This window comes from Leuciscus leuciscus (genome assembly GCF_965113295.1).
Source record: "Leuciscus leuciscus genome assembly, chromosome: 1".
Taxonomy (NCBI): Eukaryota; Metazoa; Chordata; class Actinopteri; order Cypriniformes; family Leuciscidae; genus Leuciscus; species Leuciscus leuciscus.
The window spans coordinates 57,609,426-57,635,753 of NC_138725.1; the positions used below are offsets into that span (position 1 = coordinate 57,609,426).

The 26,328-nt window shown below is 37.5% G+C and overlaps 5 protein-coding genes and 1 long non-coding RNA gene across 18 annotated transcripts in view; 4 read left to right on the plus strand and 2 right to left on the minus strand.

Moving 5' to 3' along the window:
• Positions 1–660: 660 nt before the first annotated feature.
• Positions 661–5,279, plus strand: atp6v0ca (ATPase H+ transporting V0 subunit ca). The gene is made up of 3 exons (XM_082137717.1): positions 661–924; positions 2,687–2,870; positions 4,195–5,279. Exons 1-3 carry the CDS (start codon positions 852–854, stop codon positions 4,400–4,402), a joined length of 465 nt encoding a protein of 154 aa, XP_081993843.1. The 5' UTR covers positions 661–851; the 3' UTR covers positions 4,403–5,279.
• A 1,261-nt stretch (positions 5,280–6,540) lies between these two features.
• Positions 6,541–16,242, plus strand: spsb3a (splA/ryanodine receptor domain and SOCS box containing 3a). Its single transcript, XM_082177064.1, has 7 exons — positions 6,541–6,702; positions 8,380–8,526; positions 8,709–8,886; positions 8,988–9,175; positions 9,895–9,997; positions 10,117–10,242; positions 14,543–16,242. The coding sequence occupies exons 2-7, from the start codon at positions 8,401–8,403 to the stop codon at positions 14,896–14,898; spliced, it is 1,077 nt and encodes a 358-aa protein (XP_082033190.1). The 5' UTR covers positions 6,541–6,702; positions 8,380–8,400; the 3' UTR covers positions 14,899–16,242.
• Positions 10,251–14,549, minus strand: LOC309504098. Its single transcript, XR_014207960.1, has 3 exons — positions 14,413–14,549; positions 10,984–13,551; positions 10,251–10,951 (listed from the first exon to the last, which is right to left on the minus strand). It is a non-coding gene; the product is annotated as an uncharacterized lncRNA (long non-coding RNA).
• Positions 16,243–16,455: 213 nt separating the features above from the next.
• On the plus strand, positions 16,456–19,466 carry mrps34 (mitochondrial ribosomal protein S34). The gene is made up of 4 exons (XM_082177072.1): positions 16,456–16,564; positions 17,490–17,812; positions 17,945–17,987; positions 18,775–19,466. Exons 2-4 carry the CDS (start codon positions 17,495–17,497, stop codon positions 19,071–19,073), a joined length of 660 nt encoding a protein of 219 aa, XP_082033198.1. The 5' UTR covers positions 16,456–16,564; positions 17,490–17,494; the 3' UTR covers positions 19,074–19,466.
• A 1,159-nt stretch (positions 19,467–20,625) lies between these two features.
• On the plus strand, positions 20,626–24,889 carry nme3 (NME/NM23 nucleoside diphosphate kinase 3). 3 transcript variants are annotated; one of them, XM_082177088.1, is made up of 5 exons: positions 20,626–20,714; positions 23,526–23,656; positions 23,763–23,864; positions 23,990–24,102; positions 24,178–24,889. In XM_082177088.1, exons 1-5 carry the CDS (start codon positions 20,672–20,674, stop codon positions 24,293–24,295), a joined length of 507 nt encoding a protein of 168 aa, XP_082033214.1. In that variant the 5' UTR covers positions 20,626–20,671; the 3' UTR covers positions 24,296–24,889. The 3 variants fall into 3 exon arrangements, with proteins under 3 accessions (XP_082033214.1, XP_082033212.1, XP_082033213.1); XM_082177086.1 differs by lacking the exon at positions 20,626–20,714 and adding an exon at positions 21,847–22,002; XM_082177087.1 differs by lacking the exon at positions 20,626–20,714 and adding an exon at positions 22,324–22,651.
• A 381-nt stretch (positions 24,890–25,270) lies between these two features.
• The window catches only part of mapk8ip3 (mitogen-activated protein kinase 8 interacting protein 3), a 32,768-nt gene continuing 31,710 nt past the window's right edge, over positions 25,271–26,328 (minus strand). For all 11 annotated transcript variants that reach the window (XM_082176910.1, XM_082176909.1, XM_082176913.1 and 8 more), the window contains one exon: positions 25,271–26,320. In XM_082176910.1, the coding sequence (XP_082033036.1) occupies positions 26,202–26,320 (119 nt within the window). In that variant the 3' untranslated portion in view covers positions 25,271–26,201. The remainder of the gene's footprint in view (positions 26,321–26,328) is intronic.

The following is a 26,328-nucleotide window of genomic DNA, read 5'->3' on the forward strand; positions in this document are numbered from 1 at the left end:
GTCTGTGCCCGAGAGTGAGTAACATAAAGTTACTTCCTCTCTGGACTCTCCAGCTCCAAGCCTGGAAGTCATGAGACGAAGCACATGACAATGTACATCTCACACACGTCCACAGGAAATGTTAAAATAATGTTACTTCAACATTTCATTGACATTTAAATGCTTTACTAAACCTTTTCTAGTTTCATATGGGGGTCTGCTCAATTGGATTGACAGAATAGCCTATATGTTGTATCCTGCAGTTTCACAACCTTATTCTTAAAAATGGTTAATACCATTAAATATTTGATCTTATCCATATCATTTATGGCTAACATCTGGTGGTTGTGAAAGATTTAAACAAGTTCAACCAGATAAACAACTGGTTTACAGGGTTATATTCCTTCTATGATCTGGGATTGCATTCCAACATATCAAAGTGGAAGCCTGCAATGGAATATACCAAAATGCCTATAAAATAGGGGTGTTGTTCAAATGACTGAACCACCGAATGCTCACACAAAACTACTAATGTGCATTTAATTCTACTAAAACGCTGCAAGTCCTCTCTGTGATCCCGTGACAGTCAGTCATTTCAAAATCCTAAAAAGAAACGCATTGCGAATTCATAAGTCATCCCTAGAGAAGCGGAAATGGACCCTGCACTCATGGTTGATCATGTGACACTCTCCATTTCGCCATTTTCTTCCTCTCCACCGGCGATCAGCGTCCTGTCGGATTCGTGACCATCCTCTCCTGCTCTTACAAGACCTGTCAACCTAGAATAGATCTTCTTTGGAACCTTAACCTCCTAGACTGAAGCCTTCTTCCCTTTCTGTCTTTAGTTTTAGTGTCCTGAACGTGCCAGAAGAATGTCTGCCTCGAGCCCCGAATACTCACCCTTCTTCGCAGTGATGGGTGCCTCAGCAGCAATGGTGTTCAGTGGTAAGAGACGCGTCATTTTAACCTTAAATTCAGTGAATGCTTTATTCAATGTAAACCCTGAGTAAACGCGATGATCGCTTGCTATCGATCGGGTGTCTGTGAACGGGGCAGACTGGTGGTGTTGCGGCTCGCTGAGCCGTGTACCTGTAGTAGGAGAAGGGATGCGAAGGTTTCCATCACGGCACATGACGTCTCACTTGACGTAATATCTATAAATTATTTATTTCGTTTCATTATTTCCTTCATTGCCACGGTTCACCGATCCCTGCGTGGAAAACCGTGGAAGACGCTTTCGTCTCGGACGAGCTGAGTCAACTGTTAAAATGTTTGCGCAAGGACGTCATTTATTTAATGTCCTCTAAACATATATGGTTGGAAGACACGACCGATTTTTTGTTATTCTAATAATCTACTTATAATCGAATATATTCTATATATTGGTCTATAACAGTAGCGTCTTTTTATTGTCATTGATTTATTTATTTTTTTCAAGCCACGGCGAAATGCATTACTTTATTAACATGAACCGGTTTGCTCTTATCTAATGCGACAGTACCTTTTAAAACACGAACTACACGCCCAAACAAAAACGTCCTTGTCAGTTTAACTGTTTATCTCAGTCAGAGCCACACTTATTTTCTGTATTCAAACGAAAGCCATTACTCTTAGTATTTTACATGTACTCAGTCTCAGTCAGCACACCGTGCCTAAATCCCGGAGCGATCCAAATACATTTGAAGCACCTCCTCGTCTGCTTCTTACAAACCAAGGGAACTCGCTGCTGTAGTCAGTCATGTGACTGAAAGCGACAACAATTGGCCACTGTCTTAATGTTTTGCTGACCTTGCCTTTTAAAACCTTTAAAGCAAGACAACACATGTAATTAGGGTAAAAATGTAACTGATAAATATCACCATGCTTCCTCACCTGATTAGTCACTACATTACGACATTAACTGGTTTTGTATTCCAGGTTTTCTGAAATGTTGTTTAAACACACAAATGTTATCAAACAATAAATTATCTCATTTAAATATGCATGGATGTGCAGATTCCATACGTTTCCAGAACAGAAATCTTAACATTGGATAAAGATTAAGAAAAAATTATTAAAGATCTTTTACGGAAAGGGATTTTTAATATATTTTTGTATCACTCCATACATCAGAAAATATAGCCAACAGCCAGAAAAAAAATTACCATGTTTTAGGAATAACATTATGTAAATCAGGCAAATGATATATGAACAAACACCTCTGTAAAAAAACTTCGCAATATAGATAGGAATAAATCCAGAAAGTTTAGTAAGTGCTACTGAAGTGGAGATTTCTGGCTCAGTGCATGATAAAAAAAAAGAAAGAAACTGCCTATATGTATTGTAATTGAAATCTACAGACGTAAATGGATAATGTGTGTAATAAAACAAATACTTAAGTGTGAGTTTCCTTTGCACTAAAAGACATGTTATGGAAGCAAAATAGCTCCAAATCTCAACATTGATCAGTACATGAAATAAAAACAATGGTTTTGCTAGTATTGTTTTTCCTTAAAACAGTTACACAGTTTTCATGGAGCAGCTGGTGTGTATTCGGGGGTTGATATTTCAGACTCGTGTGTTAGAATGGTGTTCATTAGTTGGGTATTCACTCAAACCCACAACTTTGCCTTGTCCTGTAGTCATTGAACTTTAACCCATCATAAGTACTTGTTCTCACTCTCCTTGTCTCCTTGCACGTGTTAATTCTCCTCTTCTCTCTTTTTAGCATTGGGTGCTGCATATGGGACAGCCAAGAGTGGCACGGGCATTGCTGCCATGTCAGTGATGCGACCGGAGCTGATCATGAAGTCCATCATTCCCGTGGTCATGGCGGGTATCATTGCCATTTACGGCCTGGTGGTGGCTGTACTCATTGCCAACAACATCTCTCCCACAGTCACCCTCTACAAGTGAGTCACGCACCTCACGTGTGTCTTGTCTGATTTTCCTACAAGTCACTCTCAGCTTCCTCAGAAACAAAAACTAGCAAATTTTTTATTGCTGGCTGGTTTGTAATTTAAATAGCTATCTATAATACCTGTTTTATATGATAAGAATAATCTAAATCTAGATATAACACTATATTAGAATTGATAGACAATGAGGGTATATAAACAATTAAAGAGGTTGTTACGGTTTGTGTACATGGAGGTGTAAGGGTATTGTTCTTTTTTTGTAAATTATTATTATTATTAATATATTGGTTGTAATGGAAAAATCCCAATGACTGTCTACATTTTATTGTCTTCATAATGTTTGACAAATAATATATATTGTTACAAAAAAGATATAATACTTTTATTAGAATTGATAGTGAGAGTATATAAACCGATAGACACGATTAACCAGTAGAAATCTGTCAACCGGTAGAGATCTTGGACTATCACCTCTAGCTTGGTTACGCTCATGTGATATTGCTGTACTTCGCAGTCACCAAAGCTTATGGTTTACATGCGTTTTTAAGCATTGCGGTTTAAAAACAAGTGATTTTAAACTCTTGAAGTGTAGTAAACAGCGAAAGAGAACTCATTTCGCTATATGCACATGCTGTCTGAGAGACACGCGCACATGAAGCCGCAGCTCATAGAGCGTGCGAGTACTGAACTGAGTTCTAATCGGGACCCAGTGGAAGTATCCTCATTAACAGTAATTTATGTCTCAAGTGAATGTAAACAGTTGAGAGAGAAAATACATGTGTAACAGTAAATTGGATCATGTATTCGATCTTAAAGTGACGGCAGCCTAATAAACCTGCTGTTATCAGTGTCATTAATGTTAATCAAGCAAGAAAAGAGAGAATTTCTCACTGCTCTTGACTGAATCACTTTTGTAACTTTTTGTAACATTGAAGACTATGCAGTGTTTTTTTTTTATTTATAAATTTTTAGTTATAGTGTAAAAATCCCCATTACTGTCTACATTTTATTGTCTTAGACATAACATACATATATAACATATTGTTACAAAAAAGATTTTAAATTATATTAGAATTGATGGGTAGAGTATATAAACAATTGAAGAGACTACATCTGTACATGGAGGTGTAAGGCTTGTGTTCTTCCATTTATTATTTATTTATTTAATGTATTATTTGGATGTAATGGGAAAATCACAATTACATTTCTCAATTGTCTAGATTTTCTTATCTTCAAAATGTAAAAAAAATAAAATAAATTGTTACAAAAAAAGATCTAACACTATCCAAATGTGTTTTGTGTGTGTCTCTCTCTTTAGGAGTTTCTTGCACCTCGGTGCCGGGCTGAGCGTGGGTCTTAGTGGTCTTGCGGCTGGCTTCGCCATTGGTATCGTGGGTGACGCAGGAGTGAGGGGCACAGCCCAGCAGCCTCGTTTATTTGTGGGGATGATCCTCATCCTCATTTTCGCTGAGGTTCTGGGGCTTTATGGGCTAATTGTTGCTCTTATCCTGTCCACCAAGGGTTAATCGTTGCTCTTATCCTCTCTTACACATGAACAACCATCAACCACGCACACACACAGACGCACCAACACAAACATCCTCCTAATGATACACATTGAGTAATTTCACCACCCGAAACGATGAGAGAGGATTTTTTTTGCGTGCATGCGTGTATCGTGAGTGTGCTGTTTGCAAGTGAATGTGTGATTGAACCTCCTCTCTGTGTATAGTAGCCTGATGTGTGTTCCCCTGTAAATGCGCTGTGTAGCTATTGCTCTCGTCCTGTGTGTGTGTTTAAATAGATGCCCTCTTTCTCCTATGCTACACTTGTTTGTCATCCTTTTATTTTGTCAGTTTTATTCTTGTTTAAAGAACAAATCAACTGTCATTTTGTTTTCTCACTTTTGGGACCATTTAAATTGACACTGATGTTGAGGACCTAAATGTAAAAAAGATGGATTATTACTGTTTGTTTTATTTCTGCTGATTATTTATGAAGATTTTGAGATGTTCATTAAACAGTTTAAATGGATCAAGTCTTTATTGATATCCTGATTATCTAAATGAATTATGTGAGTGTGTGTGTATCAGAAATATACATATATATATATCTGTATAGGTAAGTGAATTGCTCTGTGGGAAATTTGTTGAGTTCCTTTGGGTATGTTAATCATTGATTACCATGGAGACCATTGTCTTAAGGTATTGATGTGCAAGTTTACTAAGTGTGAAATGAATGAATGCACATGTGTGTTTATGAGCGAGTGTGTGTTTTAACTCTTAACATGACATTCTTCAGAGGTGTAGCGTTTTACCTGTAGTTGATACTGTTTCTGGTTCCATTAATGGGTGAACACCAGCGCAGCTTGTCCAGTTTCCGAATAAAACTTCCTCAACCTAATTTCAGTTTCCCTTTTATTCAATCACACATGTGATGTAAAAATGGAAATATACAACAGATGTTCAAAGTTAAAGCCAATATTTGGCAGTGTAACATGTCATTTAACTTCATGGGCACAAATTGCAACCTATTATGAACCCAAGTGCTTTTCACTAGAGCATATCTGAGAATTGTGCATCACCTAAATATATTCAGAAACTGCAACTATACATCTAACAATCAAGATGCTCTCACATCATGGAGAGTCAAGAGACAGAAATAATTATATGAGGGATTAATCCACAGGTTACCATCTGGTTGTCTGAATCTCTGCATTGCAGCCTCAACCAAACTTCTCTTCATGACGCTCTTCGTTGCTGCAGTCACGCTTCCACAGGAGAGGGGGCGCTAAAGAGCCGTGAGTGCCCCTTAGTGCACATCATTACCAGAAACGGTGTAACTGCAAGGAAAATGAACTGATAAATACCAGTTCGTTTATTATGTCACATCAGCAGTAGGAAAATACATGATCCTATCAAACGAGGATTTTTGAGTTGGATTATAACAGTCATTATGACATTATAGTCATTGCGAGTGTATCACGAAACCTGTCAGAAGCATCCAGGTCTCGTTTCAAAATCAAAAGAAAGAAATAAGGAATTATATTTTGAATAAAATAGTCTAATTTTGAACCTTTATGGCATTTGTACACATTGACATTATTTTAATAAGCAAAAAAAAAAAAAAAGAAAGAAAGAAAAAAAAAGTCTCATAATGGGCCCGGACCTTTTACTTTTGCTATTTATTTATTTATTTATTTATTATGAAATTATTATATAAAGTAATATACGAAAAAGACTAGAAGGTTAATGGTCTTAAAATACTGTAGGCTTCATTGTCTTTATGCAAAAATATAATTTATTTTTATTTTGGGCTAAAGGTGCGTTCATGGCATGTCGTTATTATCGCAATTAGCTGATTTAAACGGATAAAAAGCGTTCATGTAGAACATAATTCCCAGTCCGACAACGTCAACAGCTCCAAATATAACGTCACTGGTTAATCGATAATAACAAATTTTAACATCTGCCTCTAGGTACTTGGGAAGCGTGCAGTAACGTCAGAAAGGGGTTTAGCCTTCATTCTTGGGACGAGTTTGACATTTAAGTGACAGCTGTTTAGACCTGTAGTTACGCGAGCTAGAAAATAAACCACACCCACTTGGAATTTTCGGCCAATGGAGTTTTGAACTGGAGAGGCGGGACTTACTAAAGCATTGTTTACGTCTGTCGTGAAAGTAGGTCACTGAAAAGTGTGACAGTTAGCTGGTGCCTGCCTGGTGGACAGAAACCGATTGCCTTCACAGATACATACATTACAGTGTCATAATAAAATCTTTAGGTATACGGGACCCAACGATCGCGGTGGTATCCCTAAAAGGCAGGTAAGTCTGCTTGTGCTTGTCCTAGTGAATGCAGCAGCCAGGATGTAGCGTTGCTAAGTCCGCGAGCCTCCGTTAGCGCCAAGATCATATGTCGAAGCCTGTTGCACTTTCTTACAATTATTATCATATGGGCTGGTATAATATTGAAATCCAAAAAGGATTCCATATTATTAGTGTGACTACAGGCGATCTGTTCTCCTATAAGCGAATAAGCCTTCATCTCTGCAGACAGACTTGAAGGTACCTGGCTCTCGCTGACCACTTTCTGCGAGGCCTAACAAGAGAACGTTATTTTTATTTAAAAACATTTTTGTGGGGAATCTGTCTTTAGGAGATACAGTATACCGACATGTCAGCTAGTTCATAATGACTACTTATGCGAAATGAAATGACTGAATGCACGTAATTGACAGTTAAACTGAGCAGGCAACACGTCTTTACATCTCGCGCGAAACACTACAGTACAGCTTTACGAGCGCAGCTCACGCGCAACGGGCTGACAATAAAACACATAAGATTAGACAATTCGTTTGTCCTTTTAGAAATTATTTTAAGCTGATGAGGTAGGGACAGAAAAGTTTATGACTTCTATCAAACTAATGTATTGGTACACTATATAATAACACACAATTCCTTAAGTGATGTCTGGGCGGGATATTTGTTTTTAATGAACATACAAGTTCAAATAATGCATCAAAATATGAGAATATTGTATATATTTTTTAATTTGAGGGAAGAACTAAACACTAAACTTCGTTCGGTAATTATCTGTCAAAATAGAAAAAACTGCACAAAAAAGGCCAAAAAAGGTTTTATTTGACTATGCAATATATATATATATATATATATATATATATATATGAAGAGTTCAGATGCAAAAGCCTCTAAGTGCCATCTGAAATTTTCTTCTAGAATGATCATTTTTATCAAGCTTGTTTATTTAAGTTCAGTAATTTCACTTAAATGACAATTAATAGGTCATTTTCATTGCCATTTAAGTGATATTACTGAACTTAAATATACGAGCTTCATAAAAATGATCATTCTAGAAGAAAATTTCAGATGGCACTTAGAGGCTTTTGCATCTGAACTCTTCATATATAAACCTACCTGCAAAGCTACATTACTGTGAAAAGTTTTGATAATGCTTTCAAAAATAATGTCATAAATAGATTTTTTTTAATGAATTACCTTCTATTAACTAAATCAAGTCAATATTTGGTGTGACAACCCTTTGCGTTTAAATTAAAACAGCTTTTGTCCTAGGGACACTTGCTCATAGTTTTTCAGGTAGCTTTGCCACATTTGTGGATCCACTTTGTGGATTATTACAATTAATGGCGAAAGGAATGTTTGGAAATGTAAAGTGATGTCCTACTGACACACTACAGCAAAATATATAAATAACTGGCTTGCAACCTTTTTTTGTGAAAATACTAATGTGCCTAAGACTTGCACAGTACTGTAAATTGTCGCCAAGCTTTAATCTGCTAATATGTGACTATAAGACTCGAAGATGGTAAGATATTATAAACATCATGACTTTCAGAGAGCATTGTGAAAAGTGCTATACAAAGAAATTCGACTTGCCTTGACGATGTGTTTCTCCAGCAGGACTGTTTGTTCTCTTTGTTTATGCTTTATGTCAAACAACTGTTGTGTCTGTGTGATGGACAGGTGCGGTGGCTCCTGGTTGGCATGTCAAGGCGGAGCAGAAACAGCAGGGCGTGGAGGTACGTGTGGAGTGGAATCCGACGGGATGCAGATGCGAGAGCGCTGGTGCTCGCCTCCGAGAGTGACGAGTGGAGTTATGATCACCAGCAGGTTGGTGTGGATGATGTGAAAATGCCTTTAGATGAGGCAGCAATTATTTTTTTAGTATGAGATGGCCCTTTTGTCTGAAGTGCTGAACATCACAAGAGCTGTTTCAGTTCAAAAAGCACAAATGGCTGACAAAACGGACCGAAACTATGTCAGATCTGAATTTGCACGCATTTGTCCTGCAGTACAGTGACTCTGATTCTGAAGCCGAGTATCCAGCCATTGTGCCGGCGGTTCCGAGTGCGGTGCCTGTAACGGGAGAGTCGTACTGCAGCTGTGATTCACAGATGGAGCTCAGCTGTAACCCACGGCTCCGGGGTTACACACACTTGCGAGACTGCCACTGTGGAGAAGATGACCAAGGTGGTGCCAAATGCAACATTAATATATATTTTTTTTTTTACCTTGATCTTGCTTATTATGACTGAACTTGTTCTCTTATTGGCTGTTTACTTGTTTGTCAGATTTTGACTGGGTGTGGGATGAGGGCAGCCGGTCGTCTGCAACGCTGCTGAGCTGTGAGAACAGGAAAGTGAGCTTCCACTCAGAATATAGCTGTGGAACGGCTGCCATTCGCGGCTCCAAAGAACTCTTGGAGGGACAACACTTCTGGGAGATTAAAATGACTTCCCCTGTCTATGGCACAGACATGGTGAGAGACAAGAGTGTGTCTTTATCCGTGATTTGTGTGGTAGTAATATTCAGTATGGTTAGGAATAGGATGCATTCTGCTTATTTTGGGCATCTTATCTGAGGGCTTAAAAGGGCTGATTCTATACTTAGACATTTAGCAACATGGCTGATTCAGCAGACCGAAGCATAACTGTCAGCATACAGCTAATGAGGATGAAACTTGCTGAATCAATTGAGTTTTCCAAGATGTGAGCCACATTGCTTTACTTTTTCATTTTGAAAATGTGTACACTTCAGTTCAAAAAGGTAAAATTTTGGGGGGAAATGTTTTTTTTTCTTACCATTCATCAAAGAATCCTGAAAATATGTATTTCCAAACAAATATTAAGCAGCACAACTGTTTTCAACATTTTGTTTCAGTTACATTGAGTTTCTTGAGCAGCAAATCATATTAGAATGATTTCTGAAGGATCATGTGACACTGGAGTAATGCTGAAAGCTCTTTGGTAGAGCTGAAAGTACAGCTTTGGCACACAGGAATACATTATATTTTAAAATACTTAAATAGAAAACTGTTTTTTAAATTGTTAGAAAATTTTGCAGTATTACTGTTTTACTGTATTTTTGATCAAATAAATGCCTGGTGAGCGTAAGAGACTTTGTACCAAACCTTTGAACGGTAGTGTATATGGGATTGTTTATTCTTAATGGTTGAATTCTCTGTGTGTGTTTATGTAGATGGTTGGTATTGGCACGTCAGATGTGAATCTAGACAAATACAGACACACATTCTGCAGCCTGCTGGGAAAAGATGAAGACAGCTGGGGTCTGTCATATACAGGTAAAACGGTTTCAGTTCACAAACACATACTAATGCTCAAAACACCTAGACTGTACACGAGGCATAGTGCATTAGGATTCTTCTGTAAAGTAATGTATGTATGTATGTGTTTTTGTCAGGTCTGTTACATCACAACGGTGATAAAGTGAGCTTTTCGTCACGATTCGGACAGGGATCCATTATTGGTGTTCACTTGGACACTTGGCACGGCACCCTCACCTTCTTCAAAAACCGCAAGTGCATCGGTAAGAGCTAATCTTACACATGACAAACTGCTTTCAGCCGCGGTCTTATCTTGTTTTTGAAATATAATACACATTTTTAAGTGTCACTTTCTCTCTACGAGAGATAATATATGTGCAGTGAAGTTCTTTTAGTTAACTGTAAGAAACAGTAATAAAATATTGTTATAATTAGTGCTGGGCAAAGATTAATCGCGATTAATCGCATCCAAAATAAAAGTTTGTGTTTGCATAATATATGTGTGTACTGTGTATAATTATTTTGTATATATAAATACACACAAATGCATGTATTCATTTAATAAATATTTGCATGTATATACTGTATATGTATTTATACATCATTTATATTATATATAAATTAAAAAAAATCCTAAATATATACATGCATATGTGTGTATTTATATATACAAAATAATTATACACAGCACACACACATATTATGCAAACATATTTTGGATGCGATTAATCCGACCGAATTGCCTCGATACTATCGAGTATCGAAAAATGACTTGTTGTTCGGTACCAGATTTCGATACCTAAGGGGTTAACTCGTCAACGTCAGTGCTCAAACAAATCCAAATAAAATGCACAACGACACACCTTAAGTCGCTCACGCATATATACACGCAAACTCTACACACACGAGACGCGCGGAACTCTCCGTGCACATACACGAGACGCGCGCGCACACAAACTGTCCACGCACATACTCATATGAGACGCGAGCACACACACACACACACACACACACACACACACACAAACTCGCGCTCATACTCAATGAGACGCGAACACACACACAAACTCTCCGCGCACATACTCATATGAGACGCGAGCACACACACAATACCCTAAGTCGATCAAAAGTGTGGCTACATTTCTCCAGGCTCGATGCCAACAGCGCGCGATGCAGTATTTGCGGTAAAATAATTGCTGCAAAGACCGGTACCGCGACAGATATGATGAAGCCCTTGAACAGTGCACGGAGTAAACATAATAGCAGAAAGATGCTCCGTCTTCGACTGGTAAATGAAGAGATACCTTGTTGATCACTCTGATAGTGTTTATATTGCAATAATGACCTACTGAATGTAATACTAGTTGTACTTGATCTTAGTGCTGCGTTCGATACTATAGATCACACAATACTCTTAGATCGACTACAAAATTATACTGGTGTTCAAGGACAAGCACTAAGCTGGTTCAAATCATACCTATCTGACCGCTACCATTTTGTCTACTTAAATGGAGAAAAATCGATCATAACTCCAGTAAACTATGGAGTGCCGCAGGGATCTGTATTAGGCCCTCTGTTATTTTCAATATATATGATGCCACTTGGAAATATTATAAGGAAACATGGAATTAGTTTCCATTGTTATGCTGATGACACTCAAATATATATTTCATCAAGGCCGGATGAAAACGCTAAATTTTCCAAATTGACAGAGTGTGTTAAAGATATAAAAGATTGGATGACGCGTAATTTTCTTTTATTAAATCCAGACAAGACAGAGGTAATACTTATCGGTTCAAAAAACCGCCCACAAAACCTCGCACAATACAACTTTAACATCATAGGATGTCCTGTTACTTTATCCTCTACAGTAAAAGACCTGGGTGTTATACTCGATTGCAACCTGTCTTTTGAAAATCATATTTCATATGTTACAAAAACAGCCTTTTTCCACCTTAGAAACATTGCTAAGCTACGTAATATGCTATCAGTTTCTGATGCAGAAAAGTTAGTTCATGCATTCATGACCTCGAGACTGGATTACTGTAATGCCTTATTAGCTGGTTGTCCTGCATCCTCAATAAACAAGCTACAGTTAGTCCAAAATGCCGCCGCTAGAGTTCTTACGAGATCAAGAAAATATGATCATATAACACCGATTTTATCATCACTGCATTGGTTACCTATAATGTTCCGTATTAATTACAAGGTATTGCTACTGACTTATAAAGCCCTAAACGGCTTAGCTCCAGTCTATTTAACGGATCTTCTATCGCCCTATAATCCATCGCGCTCTTTAAGATCACTAAATTCAAGGCTTTTGGTCATACCTAGGATATCCAGAACCACCAAAGGAGGGAGAGCATTTTCACATTTGGCTCCAAAACTCTGGAATAGTCTTCCTGATACTGTTCGTTGCTCAGACTCGCTCTCCCAGTTTAAAACTAGATTAAAGTCGCATCTCTTCAGCCAGGCATTCATATAATCCTACAGTTCAAACTACAATCCGGCCTCTAGCTCATAAATGCCAGAGGAGAACTGGCCCCCGACTGAGCCTGGGTTCTCCCAAGGTTTTTTTTTTTTTTCTCCATTAGGTCACCTGATGGAGTTTTAGGACACCATTAGGTCACTTGATGGAGTTTTTCGGTTCCTTGCCACTGTTGCCTTTGGCTTGCTCAGTTGGGGATATTTTGGGGATATTTAATTTAATTTTATCAATCAATAAATTCCTCTTGAAACAAACTTTGTTGTATTATTTTAATTTAATACTGTGAAGCTGCTTTGATACAATCTGTATTGTGAAAAGCGCTATACAAATAAACTTGACTTGACTTGACTTGACACTGCCGTTCAAAAATGTGTTAGTTAGTCAGTTGTTGTTGTTTTTTCATTAAGGATGCATTAAAGTGATTAAAATCGTGACATTAAAACATGTGTAATGTTACAAAAGATTTCTGTTTCAAATAAATGCTGTTCTTTTGAAATTTTTATTCATCTAAGAAAAAATGTATCATAGTTCCAAAATATTAAGCAGCAAACTGTTTTCATATTTCTGAAGGATCATGTGACACTGAAGTAATGATTCTGAAAATTCAGCTTTGACATCACAGGAATAAATTACATTTTGAAATGTATTCAAATAAGATTTTAAATTGTAATACTATTTCACAATGTTACAAGTTTTACTGTAATTTTGATCAAACAAATTCAGTTTTGGTGAGCATGAGCTCTTTATATATTTATATATATATATATATATATATATATATATATATATATAAAAATGTTATTTGTTCCTTTGTGCACTGGCTAAGGAGCATGAGTCAAACTGAAAAAATAAAACCAAAGTTTTTCTGAGGTAATGTGTTATGTAATATTGTTCAAATGGATTTCATAAAATTGGTATCGAAAAAAGTATCGTTCAGGAACCGGTATCGAAATCAAGGTATCGGTATTGGTATCGAAATTTTTTGAACGATACCCAGCCCTAGCTGTGTTTAGTGAACATGATTTTACAAGACTATTATAATTAGTTGTTCAGACGACCCACTGACTAGTCTTGTGTGAAAATCCTTAATTGCACATCCCTGGTGAAGGGGGTGGATTGGAACCCACTGCTGCTTCAATGTATATGTAATGAGTGATTATAATCAAGGTATTAGTCAATCTTTTCCCTTCTAAATAACAAATGAATTGAATGACTTCTCTGGAGATTTTACTTTGTTATAGAAGTTACCAGTGTTATTACTGAAATGTTCTTTTCATGTATTCTTTAATGTCAGTATTTGATATCTGAATGTAGCTTGCTTATTTAGCCCGGCTTCCAGAAATGAAATAGGGACATGTTTTGTGTTTGAGAAAGGTCTTCAACGTGTTAAAACATAAAGGGGTCATTGTTATCTTGATGTTTTGAGACGAGACTCCTGTTTATAGTTAGAGCCTGGCCAAATCCAACCTTGGAAAAGCTGTGTGTCGGTGTGTGTGTTAGTCTTCTTGCTTACAGGTTAAGGAACCACTGGCATTGTTGGAGATTGACTGAGTTGTTGTTCGAGACATGATGGCACCCAGCAACCCAAATCTGCGACCTGGAAGGTCACGACGTGCCTGACTTCAGGGTCTGAGTGTCAGCTGCATAATCTATGGAGATATGCTTCAGTCTATCTGTATATGTGTGGAAAATTACTATGTTTATCTATTTCTTAGCCAATGAGAATTATTCAACCTGTAAGCAATGACGTAGCTTAGACCTTGGAAATGGTATAACTGCTGTGATCTTTGTAACTGTAAGCGGGGCGGCCTATGAACTCCTGTGTGAGTCTTGAAGCTGAACTTCTGATGAAACTGCAAACTATTTTCAGTAAAACTTTTCTTCTATTTTTTAATAATTCTGACTCCGGGTCTTCTTTCAAACATCTGGTCCATGGGTCCTAAACTGTTAACCCCTAACACTGGGTTTTGGAGATCAGACACTATTGAACAATCACACACCTGGAGAGCAGGTTTATCTCTGTTAAACCACACATTTAATACCATTTAACCTGTATGTTGCTGTGTGTGTGGCAGGTGTAGCAGCTACAGAGATGAAGAATAAACGTGTTTTTCCGATGGCGTGTTCCACCGCGGCCAAAAGCAGCATGAAGGTGATTCGCTCGGTCTCCGCTGCCACCTCTCTACAGTACCTTTGTTGCTCACGACTCCGCAAGCTGCTCCCGTCCGGAGTCGACGCCCTTCGAGTCCTGCCCCTGCCGCCCGGCCTCAGGCATCTTCTTCACTCCAAACTGGGATGGGTGCTGAGCCTGGATCATACGCACATCCACTCGAACACACACACCCCGCCAGGACCCTCCTCGGGCAGTGACTCTGAGGGCTGTTCCTCGGACCCGGAGGCCTGCCAGCGGAAACGTTGCCGCTGGACCTGAGACTGCGTGTGCCGTGTGCACATCCACTCAGCTTGCCATTATGCACACATTAGAAAATGTCTCTACAGATAAAGAAGAATCGACATATATAAACACTGGACTTGTGCTGCCAATCACAATGGTGGATAACAGAGCTTGCTGAATAACTTTAAAAAGAATTCAAGGTCAGTCAAGTCTGTTTTACTAGTTTGTCGCTAAATACTCAAGGCTCTAAAGGTAGTTTGCCCCATCAGTTGACATTTGGATATATATATTACAGTATTCATAGTTCGTTTTTATTCTGGTGTGAACTCCCAGTGGAATGAAGACCATTAGCTCTTCAGACAAGAAGCAAGATATGAACCTCATAAACCTGTTCTGATGTGGGGAACAATAACATGCAACCATATGAAACACAGGCAAACACTCAAACTGTTTCCATGCACAAGGAACACAAACAATACATGACATGTTGAGTGAACTGTAAATTTCTTCATTACTGGCGTCACTTGGGGGTAGAAAACGTTACCTGATCTCCTCTGAAGTAATGCATATTCAAATGTCATGCTCCATTACAGGCCCGTCAAACATCTCAGCACTTCAGAGTGCCAAGGTCTGTTTCCTCTTCATGTTTAAACAACCATTGTATGTTTTTACTCTATTCTTATTTTATCAAACTTGGACTTACCAACAGACAGTAAGTAACCACAGTGACGTCATTATGAATATTGTCTGCATAAATGTGTTTTAAATACCATTACATTGAAATGGTGAGGACAATGCCTGTGTATTTTGACAGTTTTTGTCTCTAGGAGTTACTTTGGGCCCTAGTTATTATTACTCAAAGTGTGTGTGTATGTGTATCTGAACAGTATTTCCAGAGAAACTGTTTTCCTGAAAATACCTTGATGCAGTTGTCAAACTGACTGATGCTAACTGATGTGGAGGTTGATTCAGTTTTCAATCTGTGCAACATCTCTACATGAGGTTCATATTGAATTCATATGGGGTTTATATTGCAGGTTTTGTAATTCATTGTTTAAAAAAAAAAAAAAAAAGCAAATCATGTTTTTGTTATGCATAAAGCACTTTTTGCTCTTAATGTATGTATAGAAATATATACATGTCCCTATACTGTGTTCTGCACGTATTGTATGTCATAAGCGCTCTCTCTTTCTCTCCCATTCGCTCTCTCTTTATTCACTTCTCTCTTCCTTCTCTCGCTTCTTCTGCAACATACATTAAGCATGGCCTTTTATACGAGTCAAGAAAAAAATAAGGAAAATTATATATGCATTAAAATAGGGGCTGAATATGTTTTTGTTTGTTCTTTTTGAGATCTTAATAAAGGTTTCCAAAAATCAATCACAGTGTTGCTCTTATTACAAAAAACGTAAACACAACTCATACTTTTGGATGATGCATTTCTTATTAATTTTGTACAGTATATTTCTGACAAACTGTTGCATAATGAAAGATTGAGATTATTTATGTAGGTCTGGTTGTGTTACTGAACAGATTTATGGTCACTTAAATTGAGAAACATCTGAGATATACCCTCTCAAATTTTGCTGTTCGTAGGTCTAAGCGGAACAGGAACACGCACGCGCGTTTCGCACGGACCGATTTCCGTGACGGACAGCAGCAGTCGTGACGTAATTGTGTGGAGGTCAAGTCAAACAGACAGGTAAGATAACTGTCGTTCACTGGAAAATGAATTAGAATGTGCGCGTATTTGCATTAATTAAATTAACTTTTCTTCTTATGGCTTTGGCTGTAGTGCTTTGCGTTCACCCCTATGTCTAGTATCGTATTATTTGTTGTAACACGTGCAGCATGTGTGCCCAAGACTATTTAGCTGGTTGTTCAGCTGGTCCGTTGAAAGTAGCTGATGTTCAGATGTTTCTGTTTGATATATTTTTCGTTTTACATTAGCATACGTCTTAAATAATAAGGGGAAATTGGCAAAATTGATAACGGTTCCTGTCTCATATGGATTTTCAGTAACGTTAGACAGATCAAAACTATAACTGCAAATCACATCTCTATTTATTATTAAGTGGCCTTTTAAATATGCTCTCAAACCTATATGTATTAATTTGAAGAAAAACTAATTATTACTGATCATTTGAAATAAAGTCTTATGAGTGTTTTTTTTCTTCTTTCTTTCTTTTTTTTTTTGTGTGTGTGACATGAATCCCATATGAGTCTCTTAATTGACTCATGCGATTTTTCATACAATACTTAATATAACTTTTAGACATAATAATAGACTTGGCAATATTTAAGACTTTTTCTTTGTGAGTTCCCTGGTTTCAATATACAGTAAAATCCAAAAGTCTAAATTAATAGTTTCAATTCTTCTATTTTGTATTTTACATTTTTCTCACGTTTCATTTCAGGTTATATTATCAGCATATCAATTTGAGTGAATAGCTAAACTGAATATTCCATGAATTTCAGAATATATTTGATATACCCTGATATTTGCATTAATGACTGCAGAACTCAAGCTGCATGAACTCCACAAGTTTGTGTGAAACCTGATGTAATATTTATGTCCATATTTTGGTGCTTATTTTTTGTAAACATTTGTTTTATTGGTCATCCAGGCAACATGGTAAAGAAAAAGCGTCTGAGGCTAATAGCCGAGATGGCACGGAAGATCCGGGCCTACCGGGAGCTGAAGAATCGGCCCCAGGACTCTCAGCGTTATGCCTTAGACTACGACACCATGACGCGGCCCTTCACTGGCAAAAAGCTGCCTGTGTTGGCTTGGAAGGATGTGCAGAGAGAAACCCGCCTCTTTACGTTACTAGCTGGCATGCGCATGTTTGGTGTGGGTCGTCTCTTCACACGCAAATCATGGCTGGACGAGCATACAGAGCCATGCTACTGGAAAATAACAAAAGTCAAGGTGGATTATACAGCAGAGGTACGTTCTGTGATTGTTTTAATTGTACAAATGTTTATTTTAATTTTGCAAATGTTTATTTTAATTGTACAAATGTTTATGTATTGAGGTCAGTGCATGTTTGAATTCAAACGCTGATGTTTTCTCATTTAGAACATGGATCATGGGAAAGCATGGGGAGTTTTAACATTTAGAGGTAAGAAAATACCTTTTCTGTGAACACAACCATATATAAAGGCAATTCTTTTCAATAAAAGTTAGTTCCTTAAAAAAAAAAATCTCTTTCCTCTTTTGTTCTGCCATATGACTTCTACTCTAGCTATGTACTAATTTGATATTTGTGGCATTGCTAATATATTTATGATCAATTGTTTTGAAAGTCACTTTGGATAAAAGTATGCTTAATGTAAATGCAAGACTAATAACTAGTTGTTTTTATACTGGCCTCTTGTGGAGTAATTGTGATGTAAGGGACATTTTATGTAAGTTGAAATTTAGCTCAGTTAATCAGCACCTAATATTTTACAGTGGTGTATTTGGAGCAGATTAAGACAGTTTTGATAAAGATGTATCACAGTTTCCACAAAAATATTAAGCAGCACAACTGTTTTCAACATTAATAATAATAATAATAATAATAATAAATGTTTCTTGAGCAGCAAATCATCATATCAGACTGATTAAGAATAAATCAGGAATAAAAAAAAAATACATTTAGAAAACATTTAGAAATAAATTACATTTTAAAATATATTAAAATAGATAACATCATAACATTTTGTACTATATACATGTAGCCTTGGTGAGCAGAAGAGACTTCTTTCAAAAACATTAAGAAAAATCATACTGACTGCAAACTTTTGAGCGGTAGTGAATAAGTGACAGCATTACATATACGTAAAGAAATGTAGCAAGCAAACAATTAAAAAATGTAGCAAATAAATACAGCAGCCTCACTGTGACATTGTTTGGATGTATTTCAGGTAAAGAGGAGTCCACAGAGCGCGAATTGGATAAGGTGATGTATCATGACTGGCGGCTGGTTCCCAAACACAAAGAAGAGGTCTTCAAGAGCTGTGAACCCGTTCCTGAGGCCCCTGTCCGTTATGTGAAATACCCGCCTCTGCTGCGTGCCATGATCCTGGCCCAGCAAGCCAAAGAGCTGGGTGTGGATGCCAGCACTATCCCAGAGCCCTCTCTACCTTTGAAACGGGATATCATGCTCAATTATGACTACTTCAGGAGTCAGGATGAGAAGAAACAAGAGGGTACACCTGTCTGATGCTCAGGTCCACTTGAAGGTCATGCTGTGGAGATCTGAGTTCTGTTGTAGTGGTCTTGATGGAAACTTTGTTTCTTGTTCCTAATTGTATGGGCCCTGCTTGCAGTGAAGGCTGCTTTGTGTTTAATGCTATGCTTTATTAGAACAAAATATAGCCAAGTTTTTTATCCATCTTCCTTGGATTATGTGGCTAATCACTGAGAGGGAAAAAAGGAGATTTCTTCAGCACAATTGGACAGGTGACCAAACCCAAAAGTATAATCCTCTGTGGAAAGACTTTGTTTTTATTATCTGTGTTAATATATGTGTAATATTCTTTACAATATGTGAGCTAAATATGATTAAGTTGTGTGTATTATTATTACAGATGTAGAATAAAATTGGGTAAACTTACTTTAGTCTAATTTTGTAGTAGATCATGAAGCATCCTTCAGACCTCTTTAAAGATTGATTTTCAATCAAATTTGTGTAAACTTCTGTTAAATTCACAAAACTGGTAAAAAAAAAAAAAAAAGTCCAGCTCATATTTGATCCAGATCAATGTCAATCTGATCAATCTGATATGATATATTTGATCCAGGTTTATCTAGTCTAGATAATTGCGTGTGCACGCTTTTCTTACGCAGCCCTAGAGGTCGATCATGGATCAAATCCATCCACCACAGCAAACAGCATGTATTTTGTGCTGTTTTATGCGTTTGAGACATGGTGTTTTCCTCAGTGCAAAACTTACATTTCACGGGTATATTCTCCATCTGTAAATGTTAGAAAGTCATGCAAATATCTCCATTTTGCTGTTAAACTTCACATTGAACGAACGCTTCTGCGCGCCAAATAGGAGCACAATCATTCTGACTAAAATATACATTTTCCTTAGAAAATTAATATGCAATATTTTATAACCCCAGAAATATCTTAAAACTATAATAATTTATCTTTAGTATGTTGGATAAATTGTGGTGAACTTATAGCTCATTACACTCATATATTTTATAGGCTCGGATACTTGTAAAATATAAATTTTTTATATTTAACAGAAGTAATTCAGGGAAGACATTTTTAAGAAACCAAATATAATAATGCTACTTAATAAAGATAACTTACTTATTTAGAATGTTGAGAATTACAGCTTTTAAAGCAATAAAAATTTTTGGGAGAAAGCAAGAATCCCCAGTTTTAAAAGATTGGTTAGATTTAGTTTCTAAAGTACACTAGGGAGAGGATAACATGAAATTAAGAGCGATAGTATGCTATACATTTTGAAAAGATATAGGCAACTCTAAAATCAAAGATTATTCCATAAAATATTTGTTGATGGACATTAGATGTGCCTTATTTAGAATTTAAACCTACAAGTAAGTGTATTTTTATGATAGCAATAACTGTAAAGGGACTATTGTAATGGGGTAAATCAAATGTAGGCTAATGGTGCGTTCCAGGCAACCTGTAACCCGTGTTTTTCCAACCTTATACCCGTGAAAGTGCACTGGAACGGCAGTCAAACCCGTGACTTCCCACCCGTGAACTCGTACTAGATCGATGTACTCCCAGTTACGAGCTCTGACGTCACATAGCCCGTGAAACCATACAAAACAACAATGGCAGCCCCTACGGATGCAGTGTTTCTGCAGGCGGTACACGGTGAGAATACACTTTAGGACAATATAACGTTGCAGTCAAATGATAATAATGTATAATAATACACACACGATTATGTATTACAATGTTATGTGTCTGAAACAGTAAGTATGTCGTGAAAGTGTATTGCCGTATGGAAATGTTAAGGTGACGTAAACCTGAACTTGACAGCACTGATCATGCTTATGAATATATATATATATATATTATATATATATATATATATATATGTGTGTGTGTGTGTGTGTGTGTGTGTGTGTGTGTGTAACGTACAATTTCTCAGCATTTCTCAGCATGGCGTGACTGGCCTGGAACGCTACAAAGTCGTGAGTCGTGGCAGCCGCAGAGAAAGTCTAATGAGGGGAGAAGTGCCACTCAATAAACTTCCGGTTGCAGTTCCACTCTTGTTCCATATGAGGGCGCTCACATGACGAGTGCAGAATGAATAAATCCACTTTTCTTAGGATATAATTTTTTGTCTAGTAATTTGAATGTTGTTTTCGAAAGGGGATGCAAAGAAATTACACACTGTTTGGTGTTAGATTTTTTAGAGTCCCTTATTTGCTTTAAAAAGTCTTTCAAAATGTCAATGACGTCAGTAGAATGCTAGCGTGTTATGGGCAACAACAACTCAACCTGTAAGAAATCGAAAAGAAATAAGTACTCGTTCATTCAACTTTCGATCTATAACCCATGTTGAACTTGCAAAACCTACAATCAAATCTGAGAGTTCTCAACGGCAATCGGGTGAGGGAGACAAATTTAGCCGTCTAGCCCCATTGACTCCCATTCATTTTGCACTCATGGCGAGCGCCCCCAGTGGAACTCTGATTGGAACTACAACCAATAGGACTTAATAGGGCGTTGGAGTGAACAGGCTTTGGTTTGAAGTCGTGATTTACGTGCTCAAAAACCTGCCTGGAACGCAGCATAATATACTGTAGGCCAATTACTAAACTCAAGATTAATCCTATTCCTCCTACCAGTTCAAATTTAGTCTGTGCTTTTTTAATTATGTATCAATTATCAAATAAAACAGCTCAAACATTCATTTTAGTCTGGGAAAAGATTTAAGCATTGTCTGTGAGACCGGGGGAAGATGTTTTAAGTAGTGCTGCAGACATGCAAAATCAGGCAAGCATGCGCATGTCACCTAGCGACACTCCTCCACGCGCGCACTCGTCTCCTCCCCTCTCTCTTCCGAAAACTCCTGAACCCGTTCGCCCTGTTTCCTTCTCTGCGAAGATGATCATACTTTGCTTAACAATATTTGCGAACGTTTTCAAGACGGGTAAGTTGTGCCTTATGGACGTCTCGTTTATTCATCTCGTTTAGTCGTTTTATTAGCTAAAGAAAATTTAAAGTGATGGAACAACTCAAGCAGTCCTCATGTCTGCGGCTTATTTTAAATCATCTCGTGAGTTATTGTTTGCTAGGCTGACTGTCAGATGTACACGTTACAGCGCTACGTATGTACGCACATAATGCTATGTTTTAGGAGAGGTTGTTAGGCATAAGGTGATGCGAAGTAATAGCAGTAACGCAAGCATTTCGCTTTAACACATGCGGCCCATATATACGTCATTCGTCAACTACATAAATAGGTTACCACCTAAAATGTGTTTAGGGTCCTAGTCTAACTCTGTTAACGAATTAGCATGTGATATTGATCATTGACATAACAATTAATAATCTGAGTAATAAAAAAACGGGTAATAAAATGCTTTCTCTCCTTGTTCTTGACTTTATCCTATTGTGTTCCTGCGATTGGTTCTTCCGTGTTTGCTGATCCGTGATTGGTCCGTTAGTGTGTAGCATTAGCGCGCGCGCGAGACGGCTGCAGTGCACACCTATAATGGGTTCTAAAAGGTCATTATCCGATATTAAAGAGCTCGCGGTCGCGGATTTTGACGCAAAACACTCCAGGATTATTGAATCAGGTATGCAGAAGAATACGTGCTCTTACGAAGACCCCTCGAGTCATTTTAATGGACACTTTTGTTCTGCAGGGACCTTGCACATAAATAGATTGCGCTAAAACGATATTGACTACTTCTATACGATTTTCATAAAGTTATAATAATATTCATTTGCAAGTAAATACAAATAATACATTTGAAATGGAAATGTGTTCTGAGTCAACGTCAATTATTGTTGTGACCTACACTAGGTGGCGAGGGCTAAGAGGTTTAATGCTTCGGTATTAATAGGATACGGCATATTCTACTTTCAGAATTTTTTTAATAATGTTTAGATCGATTATGATTTTATGCGTATGTTAAGCTTATAATATAGCTACCAATTATATCTGTACGATATATTTTTTATTAGGGACAATGTACAGCCAGTCAAAATTAACTTTGTATCACCTAAAGGGATTTATTCGAATAGTTTAAAAAAAATTTCCCGCATGTAACTAGGATACTTACCGAATAAACAAATAAATGGAAATAAAATATTAATTTGTTTTATTATATTGACCGCGGAGAGACCATCCTTCACAGAACACTTTTGCATTTTTACATTTTCAGAAAACATCACTTAGTACGATTTATAAGCTGTTGTCCTCATGAGGACCAAAACATGTCCCCACAAGGACAGGGATTTCTGAAATTGACATTTTTGTGGTAACATTTTGTCCACATAATTGACCAATCAGAATCGAGTATGTGTAATAAATTAGAATACCATTCAAACTAACTTCTACAAGATAGACCCGTTTTATTTTTTGTAATAAAGTACTTAAAAAAACAAGCGATGTCATTGAGAAGTCGAGGGGGTTTAAAAGGGTTTAATTTCAGATATGTTTTTCAGGATGGACTGGCTCAAACGAGCGCACGTTCATTGCAGTGAAGCCAGATGGTGTTCAGCGCAGACTGGTGGGGGAGATAGTCGGCCGCTTTGAACGCAAGGGTTTCAAACTGGTCGGCATGAAGTTCCTGCAGGTGAGACCACCACTGGAGTATCTTTCATCGAGCTTTCATTAAGAAAATGAATAATATATCATACGATATAGTATATCATCTTTATTAATACAGTAAATACTTGTAGGCATCAGAGGAGCAGCTCAGACAGCACTACCGGGACCTGAGGGAGAAGCCTTTTTACGGCAAATTGGTCAAATACATGAGCTCAGGACCAATTCTTGCTATGGTAAGAAACACATTGTCTCCGTATATAGGTCCAATAGGATTTCTGTACTTATGCTGCTATGATGTTCCTATGAAGATGTCTAACTTCAACACTTTATGTGTGGGTATTTTTATATGTTTTATTAGGTATGGCAAGGGCATGAAGTGGTTAAGACCGCCAGAAAGATGCTTGGAGAGACAAATCCAGCAGACTCTCTCCCAGGCACTATCAGAGGAGACTTTAGCGTGGAAGTGAGCAGGTTAGTGTGTATGTGCACTGCCATGGATGGATGGACGACTGGGTGGGTGGATGTTAAATTGTTTTTCTTGTGCAGGAACGTGATCCATGGCAGTGATTCAGTTGAAAGTGCTCAGAGAGAGATCTCGCTGTGGTTCGAGCATCACGAGTTGATCTGCTGGGAAGAGTGCAGTCACAACTGGATCTACGCCTGAAAGCCATCATGTACATTTATCGTAACACAGCTTTTGCAGCTTCATCTGCATCTGATACCTGTTCCCCGCAGAGTAAAGGCTGCTCTGCTCAAGCCATAGAGAGACCAAAATAATAAAGGAAAAGGTAGCTTATGATGACATTTGTCTGGATCACTGAAATCCAGTAATTGGTCAAGCTTTTGTTGAATGTGACCATTTTCTTACTGCTTTACTCATGCTGTTGTGAACATGTGTGAGGGTTTCTTTGCAAATATGTCTAAGCTTCACAGATATTCACTTTGTTACTAATCTTTGGTGGGTTGGTAAGTCATACACTACTCTAAAGTTACTTAGTGTTTACATCCACTCGAAAGACATTGTTTACATTTTTACATCCAACTTTTGATATGAGCATTCTTCTTGTCATCTTGATGCACTGTAAAAATACATTTATTATTCATGACTCAAAAAGAAAAGCAATAATGAATGACAAATGGCCAGCTTGCTCTGAAAAACTTAAATATCCCAATAATGCTTGGTCTTGCTCTAGTCTAGTGGTTGGAACTCACTTGACCAAACTATACTTTACAAATAAATTATTCCTTTGTTCATTTATCATTGTGTGTATTATTTTGTGTAAACTATACCATTCAAAAGGTTGGTAAGCTTTTTAAAAATGCTTTTGAAACATTAAAACATTATCTTATGCTCACCAGAGCTGCATTTATTTGATCAAAAATACAATATAAACAGTAAAATTGTGAAATATTATTAGATTTTAAAGGAACAGTATAGTAGAATTCTTTGATGAGTAGAAAGTTTGAAAGAAGAGCATTGATTTGAAATAAATCTTTTGTCACTTTTGATCAATTTAATGTGTCCTTGCTGAATCATAATTGAACGATATATTTTCCACTAAAATATATTTGTATGACGTATTGATGAAATTAAATTATGACAGCATTTCATCAAATTATGGCACTGACGACAGAAGCATTCAGCACATAAACGTTTATTTCTTAATACTTAACCACACAGAGAACACAAAGTGATGATTTACATACAAGGCGACTGGGCGGGACGTCCATCTCTTTCAAACCTGCAGCCAATCGAAGGCTTCAGTTCAGCTGTTAACCTCATGCTTAATCCAAAAGGGAAGTTAGCAGATCCAGTCAGCACACATTTCACTTAGGTTGAAAGAGGGCTAGCTGCAATTGGTTAAAGTGATTTTGCGTGCTTTTTTATAAATCAATTTAGTTGAATATTCTTTTACATATTTACTTAATGAGCTGAAATGCCATTGGGACATGTTTGGGTTGTGCTAGATTACCCACAAATCCTGGCCACCATTTATTTGATTATCCTCACATATTCAATCATTTCTCTCTGCAGTGCATGATGTATTCCAGTATTTACATAAGTCTCTTTTGCATTTTCCTTCTTGTATTCCAATATTCATCTAGCTGGTCTTTTCAAAATGATTCTGCTCATCTCTGAAACTCTTGAGTTCACGATGAGTTCATATCATTGAGTGATCTGTGTGCTGAGGGACTGTAAAAACAAAGGTCACGGTATTTGGCAAAAACTGGGTAGTTCTTTCAGGAACGTAGTTTGGTATTGTTTAAGCTGTTTATATGCATTTCATTTGAAATTGCCATTCAGTCATAAGTAGCAGGAAGTTCTTGAACCTTGTGTTTTTGTTGGAAAGGGAATGTTACAGGGTGGATTGAAGGATCGTACAGGTAGTTATAATTGAGGGTAGGAAAATACAGGCTGAAGGGTTCAATATAAGACTTTAAAGGGGTAGTTACAAGGCCGTGGTAGTTACATAGCTTAGGTACAGAATTCGGGGCGTAGTTACAGAAAGGATTCATACTTTTATCTTTGGGGGCGGAAAGGGGGGCAAGGCAGGAGGTGTCTGTCCGTGTTACTCCGGAACATAAGACACCTGCCACACAATGATATGACTCCTCTCTGCTTTAGACAACGCTGGCTTCATCTGAGGAGCTTCACCATCTGCTTCCTCTGTCTCATCCTCCCCATCACCTGAGAAT

Excerpts from the sequence above, each read along its gene's own strand:
- mrps34 (XM_082177072.1), top strand. The coding sequence starts at position 17,495 with ATGGTAAAGAAAAAGCGTCTGAGGCTAATAGCCGAGATGGCACGGAAG. Across the intron at positions 17,813-17,944 it reads AGGTGGATTATACAGCAGAG|AACATGGATCATGGGAAAGC; the intron begins GTACGTTCTGTG and ends TTTCTCATTTAG. Across the intron at positions 17,988-18,774 it reads GGGAGTTTTAACATTTAGAG|GTAAAGAGGAGTCCACAGAG; the intron begins GTAAGAAAATAC and ends GATGTATTTCAG.
- atp6v0ca (XM_082137717.1), top strand. The coding sequence starts at position 852 with ATGTCTGCCTCGAGCCCCGAATACTCACCCTTCTTCGCAGTGATGGGT. Across the intron at positions 925-2,686 it reads AGCAGCAATGGTGTTCAGTG|CATTGGGTGCTGCATATGGG; the intron begins GTAAGAGACGCG and ends CTCTCTTTTTAG. Across the intron at positions 2,871-4,194 it reads CCCACAGTCACCCTCTACAA|GAGTTTCTTGCACCTCGGTG; the intron begins GTGAGTCACGCA and ends CTCTCTCTTTAG.
- spsb3a (XM_082177064.1), top strand. The coding sequence starts at position 8,401 with ATGTCAAGGCGGAGCAGAAACAGCAGGGCGTGGAGGTACGTGTGGAGT. Across the intron at positions 8,527-8,708 it reads GGAGTTATGATCACCAGCAG|TACAGTGACTCTGATTCTGA; the intron begins GTTGGTGTGGAT and ends TTTGTCCTGCAG. Across the intron at positions 8,887-8,987 it reads CTGTGGAGAAGATGACCAAG|ATTTTGACTGGGTGTGGGAT; the intron begins GTGGTGCCAAAT and ends CTTGTTTGTCAG.
- nme3 (XM_082177086.1), top strand. The coding sequence starts at position 21,852 with ATGCGCATGTCACCTAGCGACACTCCTCCACGCGCGCACTCGTCTCCT. Across the intron at positions 23,657-23,762 it reads TCGGCATGAAGTTCCTGCAG|GCATCAGAGGAGCAGCTCAG; the intron begins GTGAGACCACCA and ends AAATACTTGTAG. Across the intron at positions 24,103-24,177 it reads TTTAGCGTGGAAGTGAGCAG|GAACGTGATCCATGGCAGTG; the intron begins GTTAGTGTGTAT and ends TTTCTTGTGCAG.